The 17899-nt window shown below is 43.4% G+C and overlaps 1 protein-coding gene across 1 annotated transcript in view; it reads left to right on the plus strand.

The window, feature by feature from the left end:
• Positions 1 to 17899, plus strand: part of CEP89 (centrosomal protein 89) — a 72616-nt gene that overhangs the window by 26898 nt on the left and 27819 nt on the right. Inside the window, exons 9-14 of the mRNA XM_047078307.1 lie at positions 430 to 572; positions 6455 to 6505; positions 6670 to 6753; positions 9172 to 9275; positions 12822 to 12937; positions 14990 to 15170. Of these exons, the coding sequence (XP_046934263.1) occupies positions 430 to 572; positions 6455 to 6505; positions 6670 to 6753; positions 9172 to 9275; positions 12822 to 12937; positions 14990 to 15170 (679 nt within the window). The remainder of the gene's footprint in view (positions 1 to 429; positions 573 to 6454; positions 6506 to 6669; positions 6754 to 9171; positions 9276 to 12821; positions 12938 to 14989; positions 15171 to 17899) is intronic.

Consider the following 17899-nt stretch of genomic DNA (forward strand, 5'->3'; position numbering starts at 1 on the left):
TCTCATGACTGTCATATCATGTCCCGAGTGAAAATTAAAAGTTGAATTCTCAACCAGCTAAGCCGCCCAAGCACCCCTGGAATCTCTTTTCTGTTATGCTTTCTAAAAGGATATTGCTATTCTATGGGAAGGTTATTAGTTCTAATAAATTTTACATTTATTTTATGTATATCATTTGAAACAATGACTTTTGCTTTCTACAGTTTTCATTTTACTTTAATTGTACATGCATAAACTTCCAAAACACCGTTGACTCTTCAGTGTTAAAAAAACTTTGTAACTTTTATTCATTAATACCTATATATTTGTCCTCCACTGCCTCTTGTGAGCCTAAAGAGAAAAAAGAGCAGATGATTGTAATTTATATAAAATCTTGATCAATTTGATGTAAGTTCTTCTAATATTAAATTCTTTTTTTTTTCCCCATAGTCGCTGCACCTGAACTACTTTGTCTAAGGAAACAGGCTCAAGAATTAGTGGATGAAAATGATGGGTTGAAAATGACTGTCCATCGTTTGAATGTAGAACTGAGTAGATATCAGACAAAATTCAGGCATTTATCCAAGGAAGAGGTAATGTTTTCAATTTTAAAATACCAGTTTTCTGATTTTTTATTTTTCAGCCTTTGCTGTTGAATTGCTTTCCATTCTTGAAGGGTTCATATTTATTTTATTTTATTTTTTTAATGTTTATTTATTCTTGAGACAGAGACAGAGCGTGAACAGGGGAGGGGCAGAGAAAGAGAGAGACACACACGCAGAATCTGAAACAGGCTTCAGGCTCTGAGCTGTCAGCACAGAGCCTGATGCGGGGCTCGAACCCATGAACTGTAAGATCACGACCTGAGCCGAAGTGGGACGCTTAACCGACTAAGCCACCCAGGTGCCCCGAAGGGTTCATATTTATTATTATTTGGTGTAAAATGGCACATCCAAAGCACAGTCTTTCGGGGGACCTTTCTATGTCCTCCCTTCTGCCCTTCCTTCCCCTCCCCCTTTCTCAAAACAAAAAGCCATAAAGGTTCTTTGTAAAGAAAATTTGGGGACAATACAAAAGTAAATAAAAGAGTAAAAGTCCTTGTCTTTGGCTCCATTCTCAGTCCTGTTCCTCGAGGGTATAGCTGTTGTCTCTTGGTGTACAAACTTTGGAAAGAAAGCAGACTAGTTTTCACAGGTCCCCCAAATCACCTGGCTCTCATAGCCAATGGGACTTGGGCTCATGATTCCCACAGGACTAGCAAGCAAAGCAGCAGTTCTGAAATAGGGATGGTGCACACAGGTGCGGCTACTCACTGGGCTCAGCACGAGGGGAGCAGGCAAAACGCCCACCTCCCACTTTTCCCTGGAAGGGGTTTGACCTCCTACTTTCCCAGCTGCTGCCTGAGGTCTGGCTTCCAATCAGCCTGCATCTGGGTGCTAAATACAGCCTTGCCTTTTGGGAAATTAATGAGTCTTGGTATGCCCTCAACTACTGGGAGCCACTAAGAACAAAGACAGTGGCTTGGACAATCACAGAGTTTTGAGAGGCAACCAGGAGCTCAGGCCAGGCTGATTGATGAGGCTCGTCTCTTATACCGGACCGGTCTGTCAAAACTGGGAGAGGTAGGCTGTTTTTCCTAATGTACAGAAACCAACACAGAGAGTCCAGGAAGATGCAGGAAAAAGGGAGTATGTTCCAAACAAAAAGATCAGATACTGATTTTAATGAAGTACAGGTAAGTGATTTACTCAATAGAGAGTTCAAAATAACAGTGATAAAGATGCTCACTGAGGTCCAGAGAGCATGAACAAAGTGAGCATTTCAACGAAGAAATAGAAAAAAATGTAAAAGTACCAGACAGAAAGCATAGAGCTGAAGACTACAATAACTGAACCAAAAAATTCAATAGAGGGGTTCAGCAACAAACTAGAGCAAGTGGAAGAAAGAATCAGTGAGGCTGAAGACATGGCAGTATAATTCATCCTATCAGAGAAGCAAAAAGAAAATGAAAAAGAATGATGGGATGCTATCAAGTGGATTACAGGCGTCCCAGAAGGAGGAGAGAGAGAAAGGGACAGAAAGCTTATTTAAATAATGGCTGAAAACTTCCCTAACCTGGGGAGAGAAACAGACCTCCAGATCTAGGAAGTTCAAAGAGTTCCAAATAAGAAGAACCCAAAGACACCCACTCAAAACACATTATAATTAATCTGTCAAAAGTTAAAGATAAGGAAAGAATCTTAAAAACAGCAGAGAGAAAAATAACTTATGACACACAAGGGAACTCCCATAAGAATATCAGCAGATTTTTCAGCAGAAACTTTGCAGGCCAGGAGGGTGTAGCACAGTGTATTCAAAAACAAAACAAAACAAAAACTGCCAACCAAGAATACTCTACCTGACAAAGCTGGACAAAGAGTTTTCCAGACAAGCATAAGCTTAAGGAGTTCGTCACCACTAAACTGGCCTTAAACATACTTTTCTAAGCTGAAATAAAGAGGCAACTTAGTAATAAGAAAACACATAAAGGAACTAATAATTGAATTCAGTAAATTTGCAAAATCAATACAAAAATATACAAAAATCAGTTGTGTTTCTAGACACTAACCACAAAGTATTGGGAAGAGGAATTAAGGGGAAAAAATCCCATTTATAATAGCATCAAAAAGAACAAAATGCTTTGGAATAAATTTACAAAGGAGGTAAAAGATAAAACCCAAAACCATAAAACATACAGATGAAAGAAATTAAAGTCACAAATAAATGGAAAGATTTTCTGTGCTTATAGATTGGAAGAATTAATAGTTAAAATGTCCATACTAGCCAAAGTGATCTACAGATTCAATGCAGTACCTTTCAAAATTCTGATGGCATTTTTCACAGAAATAGATGGCATTATTTCACAGAAATAAAATGTGTGGAATCACAAAAGACCCTCAATAGCCAAAGCAGTCTTGAGAAAGAAGAACAAAATCTGGAGACATCACACCTCCTGATTTTAAGCTACTACAAAGCCATAGTAATCAAAACAGTATGGTATTGGCATAGAAACAAACACACAGACTAATGGAACAGAACTGAGGGCCTAGAAATAAACCCATGTATATATGCTCAGTTTATTTTTGACAAAGGAGCCAAGAATATACTATGAGGAAAGGACATTCTCTTCGATAAATGATTGGAAAAACCAGATGTCCACATCCAAAAGAATGAAACCGGGCCCCTAGCTTACACCACACCCCAAAATCAACTCAAAATAAATTAAGGACTTGAGCATAAGACCTGAAATCATAAAACTCCTTGACATCAGTCTTGGTGATGGTTTTCTGGATTTGACACCCAAAACAAAAATAAACCAGTGAGGCTACATCAAACTTGTCGGCAAAGGAAACCATCAACAAAATGAAAAGGCAGCCTATGGAACGAGAAAATATTTGCAAACCACATATCCAATAAAGGATTAATGCCCCCCAAATACAAGGAATTCCTACAGCTCAACAGCACAAAAGTAAATAATTTAAAAACGAGCAAAGGACCTCAATAGCCATTTTTCCAAAGAAGAGCTGCAAGTGACCCACAGTGCTCAGCATCACTCACCAGCAGTGAAATGCAAAGTAAAGTCCTAATGAGCCGTCATCTCACCTGTTAGCATGTCTATTATTAAAAAGACGAGACAGCAAGTGTGAGGTGTGGAGAAAAGGGAACCCTCATGCACTGTCACAAGTTAATTTGTGCAGCCGCTGTGGAGGGCAGTATGGAAGTTCCTCAAGAAACTAAAAATAGAGCCCCTATATGATTCAGCAATTCCACTTCTGGGTATACGTCCAAAGGCAACAAGGTCACTGTCTTGAAGAGATGTCTGTGCTTTGATGTTCGTTGAAGCATTGTTCACAACAGCCAAGATATGGACACAGCCTACGTTTCTCCACGGATGAATGGATAAAGAAAATGTAATGTATATGCAAAAATGTGTGTTTATGTGAGAGAGAGAGAGAAAGAGAGAGATCTATGTGTCTCACTCTTGATTTGGGCTCAGGTCATGATTCCTGGGTCATGGGATGGAACCCTGTGCTAGCTCCACCCTGTGCATGAGGCCTGCTTGGGATTCTCTCTCTCCCCCTCTCTCTCCCTCTGCCCCCCTCCCTCACTCATGCTCGCTCGCTCGCTCGCTCTCTCAAAATACAATACAATATCATGGTGGAATATTAGTCAGCATTACAAGAGAAGGTAGTGCTGCTCTTTGCAACAACATAGATGAACATGGAGAATATTCTGCTAAGTGAATTAAGACAAATACTGCATAGTATGACTTCTGTGTGGAATCTTAAAAAAAAAAAAAAAGCAGGTCAAACTTACAGAAACAGTAGAGTGGTGGTTGCCATGGGCTGGGGGCTGGAGGAAATGGGAGAGGCTGGGGTATAATCTTTCAGTTATAAGACGAGTAAGATCTAAGGATTAATGGATAACATGATGATTATAGTTGATAACGCTGTGTAGTATAATTGAAATTTGTTAAGAGAATAGAACTAGTGTTTTCCTTTAAAAAAAAAAAAGTAAATACGTGAGGTGATGGGTGTGTAATTAGCTTGGTGATGGGAATGCTTTCACAATGGAGGCATACAGAAAGAAGAAAGCAGACTCGTTTTTTTCTTTAAAAGAGGGATTACAGAATTTGATAAACTCACTGAGCAGAGCACTGTGTCAGATGCCGTGAGGAGCAAAAAGGAGCCAGAAGGTCAGGTCCTTGCCCTTAGAGAATAGTGCACGTGAGGGGTGTGCGGGGGCGGGTTGGGGGTTCTGACATGTCAGGATGTGCAGCTGACTGTCCCCTGCTGGGATCAGGATAGGAAGCCAGAGAGGACACCTGTTCTCATGTGGTTCCTGAGAATTCAGGGCAGCTCCACAAGCTTCTGATTTTGTTTGTTAATTTTTTTTAATGTTTATGTATTTTTGAGAGAGAGAGAGCACAGGGGAGGGGCAGGGAGAGAAGAGATGGAGAATCCCAAGCAGGCTCTGCACTGACAGCCCAGAGCCCGATGCAGGGCTTGAACCCACAAACTGTGAGATCATGACCTGAGCCGAGGTCGGGCACTTAACCCAGGTGCCCTGGTTTTCTTTTTAAAGTAAGACTTAAGTTTACATTTTGCAATAACAGCTTTGAGATTCACATACTCACCAGTTCACCCATATAAAGTGTACAATTCAGGGGTACCTGGCTGGCTCAGTCTTGAGCGTGCAGCTCTTGATCTTAAGATTGTAAGTTCAAGCCCCATGTGGGGTATAGAGATTACTTAAACATGAAATCTTTTTAAAAAATGAAGTGTACAAGTCAGTGATTATTGTAGTGTCTTTGCAGGATCATGCAACAATCACTACAGTCAATTTTAGGGCACGTTCATCACAACAAGAAATTTCATACCTGTTAGCAGTCACTCCCCATTTCTCCCACCACCTGCACTGGCCCCTGCAACTACTAATGTACTTTCTGTGTCTATGGATTTGCCTGTTGTGAGCATTTCATATAAACGAAATCATACAACATGTGATCTTTCTTGACTGACTTCTTTCACATAGCATAATGTTAACTCACGCGTGCACTCGAACGTGAGTGGGGGAGGGGCAGAGAGAAAGAGGGGGAGAGAGAGAGAGAGAGAGAGAGAGGATCCCAAGCAGGCTCCACCCTGTCAGCTCAGAGCCCAAGACAGGGCTTGAACTCACGAACTGTGAGACCATGACCTGAGCCAAAATCAAGAGTTGGATGCTTAATTGACTGAGCCACCCAGGCACTCCCCCCGCTGATTTCCTGACTTTTATGATGTTACTGCGGTTGAGTAAATGAATGTTTGCTGGCAGGAAATATACACTGAAGTATTTAGAGGAAAAGGGGCATTGTATCTGCAAATGTCTCTCAAACATTTCAGAAAAAAAGTGCTCATATATACATACATGCACATATGTATGCATGTGCATGCATAGATGCTGATGCCCGGTCTAGAATAAGAATATCTAAGGCTTATTTGCAATAACATGGATGAAGCTAAGGAGTATAATGCTAAGCGAAATAAGTCAGTCAGAGAAAGACAAATACTATATGATCTCATGTGGAATTTAAGAGACAAAACAAATGAGCAAAGGAAAAAAAAGAGAGAGAGAGAGAGAGAGAGAGAGAGGCAAACCAAGAAACAGATACTTAACTACAGAGAAGAAACCGATGGTTACCAGAGGGAAGGGGGTGGGGTGGGGGCAGGGGGAGATAGGTGATGGGGACTAAGGAGGGCACTTGTGATGAGCACCAGGTGTTGGTATGGAAGTGCTGAATCACTATGTTGTACACCTGAAACTACTGTAAAACTGTATGTTATCTATACTAGAATTGAAATTTAAAACGTAATTTTTAAAAAAAAAGCATATCTAAGGCTTGAAATATCTGAGGAAGTGTAGTTTAATTTGCCTTCACCATGTGCTTTGCTCTTAGACTTTAAATATCGACGGCCTCCCATCAAAGGGTCCAACACCACCCTGGTTGGTAAGTGAGAGTTATTTCATTTCAGGCCCACGCCTTCTGGGCTATAATTGAATAGATGTTAAAAACCATTCCAAATTAAGTAGATTTTCTTACCTTTTTAAAAACGTGCTGATTGTGCTCAGATGTAAGACCTATGATAACCTTCTTTTTTCCATTGTGTTCAGTTGGATACAAAGTACCTGTCACCCTTGTTACTGGCATATGAAGACAGGATGAAAGAGAAGGATGAGCTCAATGCCACCCTTCAGGTAGGCTGGCCTCAGGACAAGGTTTATAAAAAATAAGGCCACTTCAAACTTAGAAGAAACATTTTGAAGATAGGTATGCCCAACATCTCCTGGGTACTCAGATGTTGGAAGGAGGAAGAAAAGGGAGGAAGGAGTGTAGTGGTGCAGGTGGGGGGAGGGGAGGAAGGAAGAGAAAGAAAGAGGGAGGGAGGGATCAGTGGGGCAGAGGGGTGCGTGGGGATAGGTGAGCGGGGTGTGGAGGGATGGGATGCTGCCGCATCCAGCATCCATCGGAAGCCCGGATTCCCAGGCTGGCAGCCCCGGGTGGGCCGGGCTCTGGGTGTGCAGAGAAGACAGCAGCAGGGGCCGCTCCTTTCCTGGCGCTCTGCGGCTACACGCTCCACTGCGGAGGGACATTGGGCAGACATGGGAAGAGTAGGCCAGAGATATTTTAGGCCAACTCAGATGCTTCTTAGCGCTCTGAAGAGCTGACCCCAGAGAAATCCAGTGGCAGTGGTGGTGGTGGTGAGGAAGCCAGGCATTTGCTCATTTCTGCCTTGTTCAACTCTGTGTGGTGGGAAGGGCCTCCGACAGCAGACCCCGTTCTCATTACACAGGTGGCCAAGGCTACGTGGCTGTTACAGGTATAGGTCCCATCCTCTCTGTGTGCTCATTTAAGTGACCAAAGACATCTCTGGAATTGGAAGGATCCAGAGAGAAAAGTTTGGGTTTTCTGGACTCTCTGGCTGGGAGGGTCTGTTAAGTCACCCAGCCTTCCTTGTTATTCTGTCCCATGTACAATGGTCCATGTAATACGGTTTTGAACCTTTCCTTCTAGACTTCCTGTTGGACACTTAATTTTGTAAGAGGATGAATTAATCTTTTTTTTTTTTTTTTTTTTTTGAGAGAGAGAGAGAGAGAGAGAGCAGGCGCACACACTCACGAGCAGGGTGGGCAGAGAAAGAGGGAGAAAGAGAATCCCCAGCAGGCTCTGCCCTCCCAGAGCAGAGCCCTGCGTGGGGGCTCAATCTCACAAACCCTGAGATCTTGACCTGAGCCGAAATGAAGAGAAGCTTAACCAACAGAGCCACTCAGTGCCCCAGGGGTGAATTAATCTTATACTAATTAACTATCAAGCCAAACAATTAACAAAATTAATTTGGTGCTCCTTCTAAAACAGGGGTATGGAAATAGTCTTTGTAAATAGACATTTAGTAAATACTCTAGGCTTTGCGGGCCCTGTGGCCTCTGTCAGCAACTCTTCAGCTCTGCTGTGGAAGGATGAAAACAGCTATAGACGAAGTGCAAATGAATGAGTGTGGCTGTGTTCCAGTAAAACTTTATTTACAAAACAAGCACCTGGCCTGGGGGCTTTAGTTTGCCTGAGCCCTGTTCTACAAAAGAGCTGTCAGCCATGGGGGAGTGTGTTTGGGCAGAAAGGTAAAAAAGAAGCTACATGGCATGGTTAAGTTAAATGGGTATAAGCATAAATGTCTAATAGCTGAGAGAAGAATACACACTGGCTTCTGAGGTTGTCTCGTGCTGAAGGACGCCACAAGACACTGAAGCTGACTGAGGGCTGGCTGAGAAAAGCAGCGACGGAGGAGGTCCAGCAAGAGTGCCAAGAACACAGGCGGCAAAAGCGGGCCCCACAGCAGTCCTTAGTTGGGCTAATGACGACGGATGGAGCTGTCCTCACTGATGGCTTCCTGTAGGAGAGGCTTTCTTGTGATCATAAAGGGCCAAAATTAGGAGAATCCAGGGGCACCAGGGTGGCTCAGTCGGTTGAGCATCCGACTTCGTCTCAGGTCATGATCTCACGGCTTGTGGGTTCGAGCCCCGCATCGGACTCTGTGCTGACAGCTCAGAACCTGCTTCGGATCCTCTGTCTCTCTCTCCCTCTACCCCTTCTCTACTTGCACGTGCGCGCTCTCTCTAAAAAAAATAAATAAACATTAAAAAAAAATTAGACTCCAACCCCTACCCTTTAATTCAGATGAAAAGTTCTTACTTTTATCTAAAAATTTCCAGTTTATCCTCCAAAGTCTTTAAACAAAAGAAAAATTACAGTGTTCTTAGGTCTCTGCTTTTTTTCTTTCTTATTTATTTATTTTATTTTTATTTTTTTGACCTGCCTTTATCTTTTCAACTTGTGGCACTCATAGGAAAATGTTATCAAATCAGGAACTGAGTGTTTAAAACCTGATGTTCTCTGTCCCTTGTACTCAGCATCCCGGTTGTGTCCTGCTTCCCACCAGACTGGGGAGCTCCCTGAGGGCAGGCACCTGGTGCTGCTACGAAGCTTAAGGCAGCTGTTGCTGTGAGACTTTGCTAGAAAGCCGCTGACCTTTGACTTGAGCCACAGCGACAGCACTAAGGCTGAGAAATAGCGCCATGTGTCTGTGTGTGCGTTACAGTGTATATACATTTGTATTTCAGGAGGAAATGAGGATGTTTAGGATGAGGGTCCAGGAAGTGGTGAAAGAAAACGAAGAATTGCATCAGGAGCTAAATAGAAGCAGTCCTGTTACCAGCAAGGAATGGCAAGTGTGTTTCTGGTATATTCTGCTAGCTCAAAAGAAAAGATAACAGGAATAAACTTTATTAAACCATCAGATACCTTTTCCTTTTTTTCACTAAAACATTTTCAGGGAGAGTTTCTAAGAAATTAATAAGGCACAGTGAAAATGTGATCTATTCTAAACTTGAATTTTAAAGATTACGTTTAAAATTCTAAATAGGCTTTTACGGGGCGCCTGGGTGGTTCGATCGGTTGAGGCCGGGCTCTTGATTTCAGTTCGGGTCATGATCTCACGGTTCCGTGAGATCGAGCCCTGAGTCGGGTTCTGTGCAGAGAGCACAGAGACTGCTTGGGGTTCTCTCCCTCTGTGTCTGCCACTCCCCTCTTCACGTGCGTGCACGTGCGTGCACACGCTCTCTTGCTCTCTCAAAATAAACAAATAAACTTTAAAAACTAAAATAAAATTGAAATAGGTTTTTAAACCTGAAATCCATCTACTCTCTCTCCCTTTTTATGTTCCAATGTTATATTTCTCTAGGACAGTTTTCCCATTCCAAACCTGTTGAGCCACATCCTTTTTGCCCTCGTGACTGTTCCAGAGCTTTAGCACAGAAAGCTCAGGATGGGGCTCCATACCACTAGCTCCCGTCTGTCCTGCCCTTTCCGTGGCCTTCCATTCCCTGACAACTGAGCGTTGCCTCACTCCGTCCTGCTACAGATGCTGCTGCCTCTCCCCAGAATGCCCTTCCTGCCTCTTACTTCATCCGTTAGGGCCCTGCTCAAATGGCCCTGATCAAATGATGCTGGTCAGCACCTCTCCCTGGAGGCAGAATTCCTCAGTTGCTCCCTTGTCTCAGTTTCTGACACGGCCCTAAACATAAACCCTGTCCTGGTACCTGCCATGCTGTGCCTACCTGTGTGTCTCCGTGTCAGGCTTACTGTGCTTGGTGAGCTCTTCGAGAGCAAGGCGATATCCTGTTCATCAGCACAGTGGCAACAGAGGCCTAGCCAATGAACACGTGAAAGTAGAGGTCTTAAAAAGTCTAAGGGCAATATCCAGGCAAGACTAAGAAAGCAAAAGCTATTCACGTTGATCTTTTTCTATGTTATACTTAGTAATTTTTAAATGTTTTAACATCACTGAAAAAAATTAAAGTACTTTCCGTATGTGATGTCCCGGAATTCGGAATAAGAGGCAACAGCATTGCTACCTTCAGGTGGGTTCTCCCTGATGTGATGGTCACCGATGTGTCAGTCGGGTTTGGCCTGGGCAGCTACTGGATCTTGGTGCACTGTGGTTTCCACTGTTGAACTTGGATTTTCTTCTGTCAGGGCTCCTAATGTGCCTCCCCTCAACCCTCCTTGAACAGCACCCTAGAAAGCAGGTCAGTTAAGACTGCTTACAAGAGCCCTCGAGAGAACTGGGATGTCAGGTTCTTCCTTTGACCTCATACGTAAATGCAAGTCAAACCTGGTTACTTCTCCTTAAAATCAAATAAATAAACAGAAGAAAGACCCCACTTTCAAATCCACACGTGCACTTGGCCCTTGGCACCCTGCTCTGGTGTGGTGGTCTATGCCATGGTTGGGAAGATGTTAGGGCTGTGCGGTGCCTGTTGAGACCCCCCCCCCCCCGCCATCTGGCCTCTCCCTTATTCTGAACTCATTGCCCTCCACCCTGGGGAGGGGTCCTGTGGGCAGATCTCCTGGCACTCCTGGGCACCCCTGGCACTCATGCCCCCCCCCACCTCCCTGGCCGGGAGGATCCCTGTCCCTACACAGGTGCCAGGTACGGGACGTCCCCACCACAGACTCGGGCATGCCAACTTCACACATCAGTAGAAACTGTCTCCTTATTTTCACGTAATTTCTCCATGAACTTCTGGGCCATAACTAAATTCTGCATTTCTTTTCCTGATGTCCTCTGACCAGCTGGGATAGCTCATGTTTCACGGGCCTCAGTTTGCCTGTAAAATAGGAGGGGGTACTAAACTAAATCTGAGGTCTTAAATTTTTTTTTTTTTAATAAATAGGAGAATCCCTAATATTTAAAAAAGAAAGAAAAGAAGGAATGGTGGAAGGGAAAGAAAGGAAGGAGGGAAGCAGGTAGGGAAAGAAGAGCGAAGGGAGGGAGGGAGGGAGGAAGAAAGAAGTCCCGAGAAAGTCCACAGTGGGGCTGGTCTGTCAGAGGCAGGACAGTTGTGGGGCCACAGCTGGGAGCTGGCGGGGAGGGGGGCTGGGACTCTGTCCCTCCCAGACAGCAGGGCAGCTCCCTCCCATCATGGGTGCCGAGGGGCCAATGTGCAGCCACTACTGGAGTGAGATCATTGCTATAGCTTGACCCTTTTCATCTTTTTTCTCTCCTTCCTCCACTTCCCTTTTTGAGCTTAAAGTGAAAACTTGAGATAATTTACTGGTTTACCATTTGCTTTGAATGGTAAACATTTAACCAGATTCCCGAGGCCCCCTTAGCTCATCCCGATTGGAATTTTCAATCATGAAGGTTGAGCTGGGCTGGGATTTACTTGGCACCCTCTGTAAGGGAAGGGTTTGCTCATGTGAGATTAAGGTTGGGGACTTCTAGTACTTAGTATGGTTTAAGAAACCAGCCAGAGGATTTTAACAAAGTCATCGTTTTGGGACAAATATGCTATTGATTACAAGTGAGTACTTCTCAATTAAAATGAGAACTTCTAGGGAGCCTGAGTGGCTCAGTCAGTTAAACATCCTACTCTTGATTTCTGCTCAGGTCACGATCCCAGCATTGTGACATCGAGCCCCATGTTGGGCTCTATGCTGAGAGTGGATTCTGCTTGGGATTCTTTCTCTCTCTCCCTCTGCCCCTCTCCCCTGCTTGTGGGCTCTCTCTCGCTCTCTCTCTCTGTCTCAAATTAAAAAAACAAACAAACAAAAAAATGGAAACTTCCTAAATTCTTTCTCGGTTCTAATTACCTACTGGTTTCAAAATAATCCAGTGGGTTTTGGGATTGGAGGTTTATATAGATGAAACAAGATTGACCATTTGATAATTGTTCATAGTGGGTGTTGTGTACATGAGGGTTTATTATCTGTTTCTTTTCTACTTCTGTATATGTTTGAAATGTTACATTTTAAAAAGTTACTGAAGCAATTCATAATGGAGACTTTATTGCTGTCCTTTCCCAGTTTAATGTGAGTGGGAGGATTAACTGTGTTTGAAAGATGTTTAGTATTGAAACTTGTCCAGATAGTCATTACCTACAACACATTAGTGGCTTTCTTTTTTTTTTTTTTTTAATTTTTTTTTTAATGTTTTTATTTATTTTTGAGAGAGAGAGAGTGTGAGCCGGGGAGGGGCCAAGAAGGAGACAAAAAATCTGAAGCAGTCTCCAGGCTCTGAACTGTCAGCACAGAGCCCAACGTGGGGCTCAAACTCATGAACCACGAGATCATGACCTGAGCCAAAGTCGAACGCTTAACTGACTGAGCCACCCAGATACCCCTTACTTGCTTTCTTTTAGACTCTGGAGTGTCTCTGTAAGCATTCAGTACCTGAATAGCAGTATTTAATTTTGTAAATCAATTGTAGGCGTCAGCTTCAGACTCACGCAGAACTGGTTTTGGAGGAAAACAAGTTGTTGATAGAGCAGTTGGAGATTCAGCAAAGAAAAGTCAAGGACACCCACCAGGAGCGTCTCCAGGAAGGTGAGCCCTCTTTCCATCAAGTAATGATGATGCTGTGATATCACTGTTGTCTCATACTTGCACCGCCCCCCCCTTCTGGTAGAGATCCCCTTCAAATTAAAAATGGGGGAAATCATGTTTTCCAGAATGTGTTGTTCTTTACTGAAATGCAGCTGTTTATGTTACAACATATCCAACCATCACCGCAGTGATTGCTTTCTCTTAGGCTCCGCAGTGTCCTTCCAGTTATACTGTAAATCTTGTAAAGCAAATGTACATGACCCATTTAGAATCTGCAGAACTGTGTTTGGGGGTGCTAGTGCCATTCGTAAGAGGGGAAAATCATGGGAGGTGAATATTTGAAACAATGCAAGGGTCTGTTCCTGAATATTTGTGACATGAGTAATAAGAACTCACTCACTCTCTGAATAGTTTCTGTGTGACCTTGCCCTTCGTCAGAGCTGTGGGTGCTGTGATAGACTGTATTTCCCTTCGATACCTTCTGTGAGCACCCCCTCTCTCCATGTGTCCCTCCCTGCTCCTAGGAGCCCCAGAGCATATGGCCTTGGACTTTGAAGTGGACCAGATTGAGTCATTTCTTCTACTTTGGTTAAACCCCAAATTTATGAGCACAAAAGGTAGTGGCGTTTTTCCCCCTGTGCTTTACTGATTTTTCTTTTCCAGGGAAGAATAACACAGGACAGGAGGGCAAAATACAAGCTGTCTTGCGTGAGCCAATGTAACCCCTCCCTTCTGTTTTCCCTAATGTTCCTGATTATTTTTAAAAAATTTTTTTAAGTTTATTTATTTATTTAGAGAGAGAGAGAGAGAGAGAGAGAGTGGGGGGGGAGGGGCAGAGAGAGAGGGAGAGAGAATCCCAAGCAGGCTCCACACTGCCAGTGTAGAGCCCAATGTGGGGCTCGAACTCACAAACTGAGATCATACCCAAACTGAAATCAAGAGCCGGATGCTTAACCGACTGAAAATGCTCCTGATTATTTAATGACTGCCCTTTCCACCCTGGGCACTAAGGCCCCCACTGCTTCGGAAGCCGCTGGGTTGGCACACCATTTGTTTCCACGAGCCGGGTCATGTTTAAAAGCGACAGTGTCTGTCAGCACGTCCGATAGGCATTTCTTCCACAGGACTTCCCCTTCAACTCCACATGGCACGGACATATGTGCCTTTCCTCTGGCATGATTTGGGGCGGAAGAAAGAGAAAGTCGTTGAGCCTCCTGTCTTTGTTTTCAAGACCAGAGATGGCAGGGAAAATTAATTTTGTATGCCCTGAGCTTAATTTCTTTAAAGGTAGTGGATCTGAGCAGGTGTGGTGATTATTCTGGTCACGGAGAATAGGGCCAACCTTTAGGCCTGTCTGGTTTAGTCAGCTGCCTATCTTATCTTCCATTTCCCAGAGGGAGCTATTCATTTTGACCAGCTAACTTTTCACAGAGTACAAGGATTTAAAGTTTTATGCTCTAAGACTTCTAAGTGCCGGTTCCAACAGCTGTCTGGGAAGTATCTTATCATTATGTACTGCGGTGTTGCTCAGGCTGAAAATATTTACGATTTCCTTTAGATACAGGACAGAAAACATAACTTAATGAGGAAAGGGAAGAAAAGCAATATATTCAGTCTGTACTTGGGCCATATTTGATGTCTCTAAATACTTGAAAATCTTGCACTTTCAGGGACAGTATCGATGTTGTGTGTCTGTGCTTGCGTATCTGTGTGTGACTTAAGGCTTCTGTCTTTGGAAAGTCAGTTCCTTTAAGGCTAAAATCATGTTTTGTTTAACATCGTATATTATCAACTATGATATCAACAAATTGAACCTGCTAAAAAATAATAATAAATAAATTGAGCCCCAGTAGGAAAATGTATGTTTAGGGAACATTTAATATAGGGACAGTAATTTCTAAGTACAAGGCCTTTGGTATTAATTTCTAAATCCCCAAAAGATTTTTTCAAGATCATTTTTTATGAGCTGGCTCTCCTTGGTATTACCTAGTAATCAAGAATCCTGTTTTCCTAAGTCTTCTGTACCAAGTCTTTATCCATCTCATTTTTCAGTTTCTAAGCTGACAAAACAACTCATGCTTCTGGAGACTAAAACCCAGAGCCAAGAAAAGGAGCTAACTCAAAACAAGGAGCAAATGGAAATTTTACGTACTGAATGCCAGGAACTAAAAACACGCTTGGATGGCAAAATTGCAATGAACGTCCATGCTTCGATTGTAAACGAATTAAAAAGGTAAGGACACAGGGTCTTTTCATTTTCACAAGTGTGAGCGTGTCACCATGCGTGTGGTTTTAGGCGGAGTGGAGAGGGGTCACGCTGTCTTCTTCTGAGTCTATTAGCTGCACCAACACAGGTGTCCGGGACTGAGAATGGTAAATCTTTTATTATTAAAGTATGCTGTGCCTGTCCTTGAGGGCTGCCATCTGCAGAATGTGTGTGTGTGTGTGTGTGTGTGTGTGTGTGTGCGCGTGTGTGCGCACGTCCGTGATTTCTTTTCCCCCTACTGTTCCAGCCTTTATTGGTTCTGGACCCAAAGATAATTTAAAGTAGTAGAACAGAAAACCTGGATATCCAGTAATAGGGAACTGGTTCAATTAAAGGATACAAGCATAAAATGCTATTTGTTTGTTTGTTTGTTTGTTTGTTTTGAGAGGGAGAGAAAGAGCACGAGCAAGGGAGGGGCAGAGAGGGAGAGAGAGAATCCCAAGCAGGCTCTGCACTGCCAGTGCAGAGCCCGACGTGGGGCTCAAACTCATGAATCACGAGGTCATGACCTGAGCCAAAACCAAGAGACGCTCAACCGACTGAGCCACCCAAGCACTTCAAGGGAAAAAATATATTTTTAGATGAAGAGATTAGATTATAAAACAGTATGTATAGAATGATCACAATTTTATGTAAAAGGAAAATTTTATTTAAAAAGAAAGAAAGCACATATATGTATGTGTATTAAGGTGACCAACCATCCCGGTTTACCTGGGACTGAGAGGTTTTCCCAGAATGTGAGAATTAACAGTGCTAAAACTGGAAAAGTCTGAGGCAAACTGGAATGAGTTGACTGTTCTAATATGTGGGTCTTTATATGTATTTCTTATGTGTATAAATACATACACACACATATTTGTATATGGTCACACTCACATATGCCATAAGTACATAGGAAAAAAGACTGGAAGAATGGAAAAACATTAACAGAAATTCTCTTTGGCAGGTGAAATGGGTGTATTAGTAGCTGAGGTTTTCCAGAAAAACGATGGATATATGTTGGATGTGTATATAGATATTTCTAGAGAGAGGTTTATTTTAAGGAACTGGCTCACACGATTATAGAGGCTGGCAAATCCAGAATCCACAGGGCAGCCAGCTGGCTGGAAACTCAGGCAGGATTTCTGTGGTACACTCTTGAGGCAGAATTCCTTCTGTAGGAACTCTCAGTTTGGGCTCATAAAGCCTTCAACTGATTGGATGGGACCCACCCACTTATCAAGGGTAATCTGTTTTACGTCAAGTCAGTTGCCGATAGATGTTTATCACATCTGCAGAATTCCTCCACAGCGGCATCCATCTAACGTGTGACCGAACAAACGGGCACCATAGCCTAGCCGAGTTGACACATAAAATTAACCATCAAAACGGGTAATTTAAATTTTCTTTGTGTTTTGTTTTAAAATATTTTACCTGTGTTCTATTATGAATATACATTATTTTCATAATGGAGGAAATAATTTTTTAAATGATTAGGCATTCAGCTAAGACGGTTGACGTGGGGGAATAAATGAGTTAGGGCATGTAAAGTGCTTAGTTTGGTGCGTCAGTAAATGCACCCAGTGCTTTTCTCTGTACTATTACATGTTGTCTGGGCCATACCTGTACTTTACTTTTCTATTCCAGTAGAGGAAGGAAAGTTTTTTGAGATTATGTTCCTCTTTGTGATTTTATTTCCCTCAAACACCCACTCCTGTGGCTGATGTTTTTTTGTGGATGTGTCATAGGCACATATTCTAGATGTGAGTGTAGAAGATATGGAAACCTTCAGAAGGAAGCCACTAATGGCAAAGGCGATGGAAGACAAGGCAAACATGTTGAAAAGGCAAACATGTCACCACATCTCTTGTAAGTGGAAATTAGGAGAGGAGCATTGTGGTAGAGAGTAAACTAGTCCCTACTAGAAGGTGACAGAAGGCCTTTGTGCCAGCCTTTTTCCAGGAGGCTTTGTGCTCAAGAGTTGACTGGTGGGGTAGAGGGTGGAGCAGTGAGGATGAACACGGAGAGTGTTGACTCCGATGGTTCCCTATTGGAGGGCACAGTGTTTGATTGGAGAGAGCATTTGTAACATGGGAAGAAGGGCATGGCTTCATCAGGGATGGAATGTGTGAATTCGGGGAAGTCCATAGAGGCTGTACCAAGATTGGGTAGAAAAACAGACAAAGTAAGGTGAATACTACAGACATGAGGTAAGCCAAGGACACCTTGGAGTTGGGCTGAAGGGAGACAAAGTGCACCCACCCTCTGGTTGCCTCAGGTAGGGGGCTCCCTTCCCACACTGGTCCGGTAGTAAGAGATCCGCCACATGTACCAGAGCAGTTAGTTACTAGTCATCAGCAAAGCAGCTGTTGACCCAGCTCCTACAATGAGGGGAGTCTCAGGAGGAATTTGGGAAAGGGCTGTGTCTCAGGCAAAGATGAGGTCCTGAGAGAAAGGTGTTTATAGAATAAAAGGGTTAAACTGAATGCTCGGTGAGTGTCCAGGGACGGTGCCTATGTGTCATTTGTCCTCTCCTGGTTCAGGGAAGTGCGGATCATAAATACGGAGTGGCTTCTCCATTTTGTCTTGTTTGTTCTATCTGTTGGCAGCTTGCCTGGGAGGAACTGTGGCCCAAGAGAGGGCAGGAGGTTATTCTCATGGGGAGCTGTCCAGCTGACTTAGAGCTGTGCGGTGGCCACGCCTGGAGGCTTACATTG

Source organism: Lynx rufus, unplaced genomic scaffold (genome assembly GCF_022079265.1).
Source record: "Lynx rufus isolate CCGP_SWC_20201006 ecotype Redwood Valley unplaced genomic scaffold, mLynRuf1.p SCAF_16, whole genome shotgun sequence".
Lineage (NCBI taxonomy): Eukaryota > Metazoa > Chordata > Mammalia > Carnivora > Felidae > Lynx > Lynx rufus.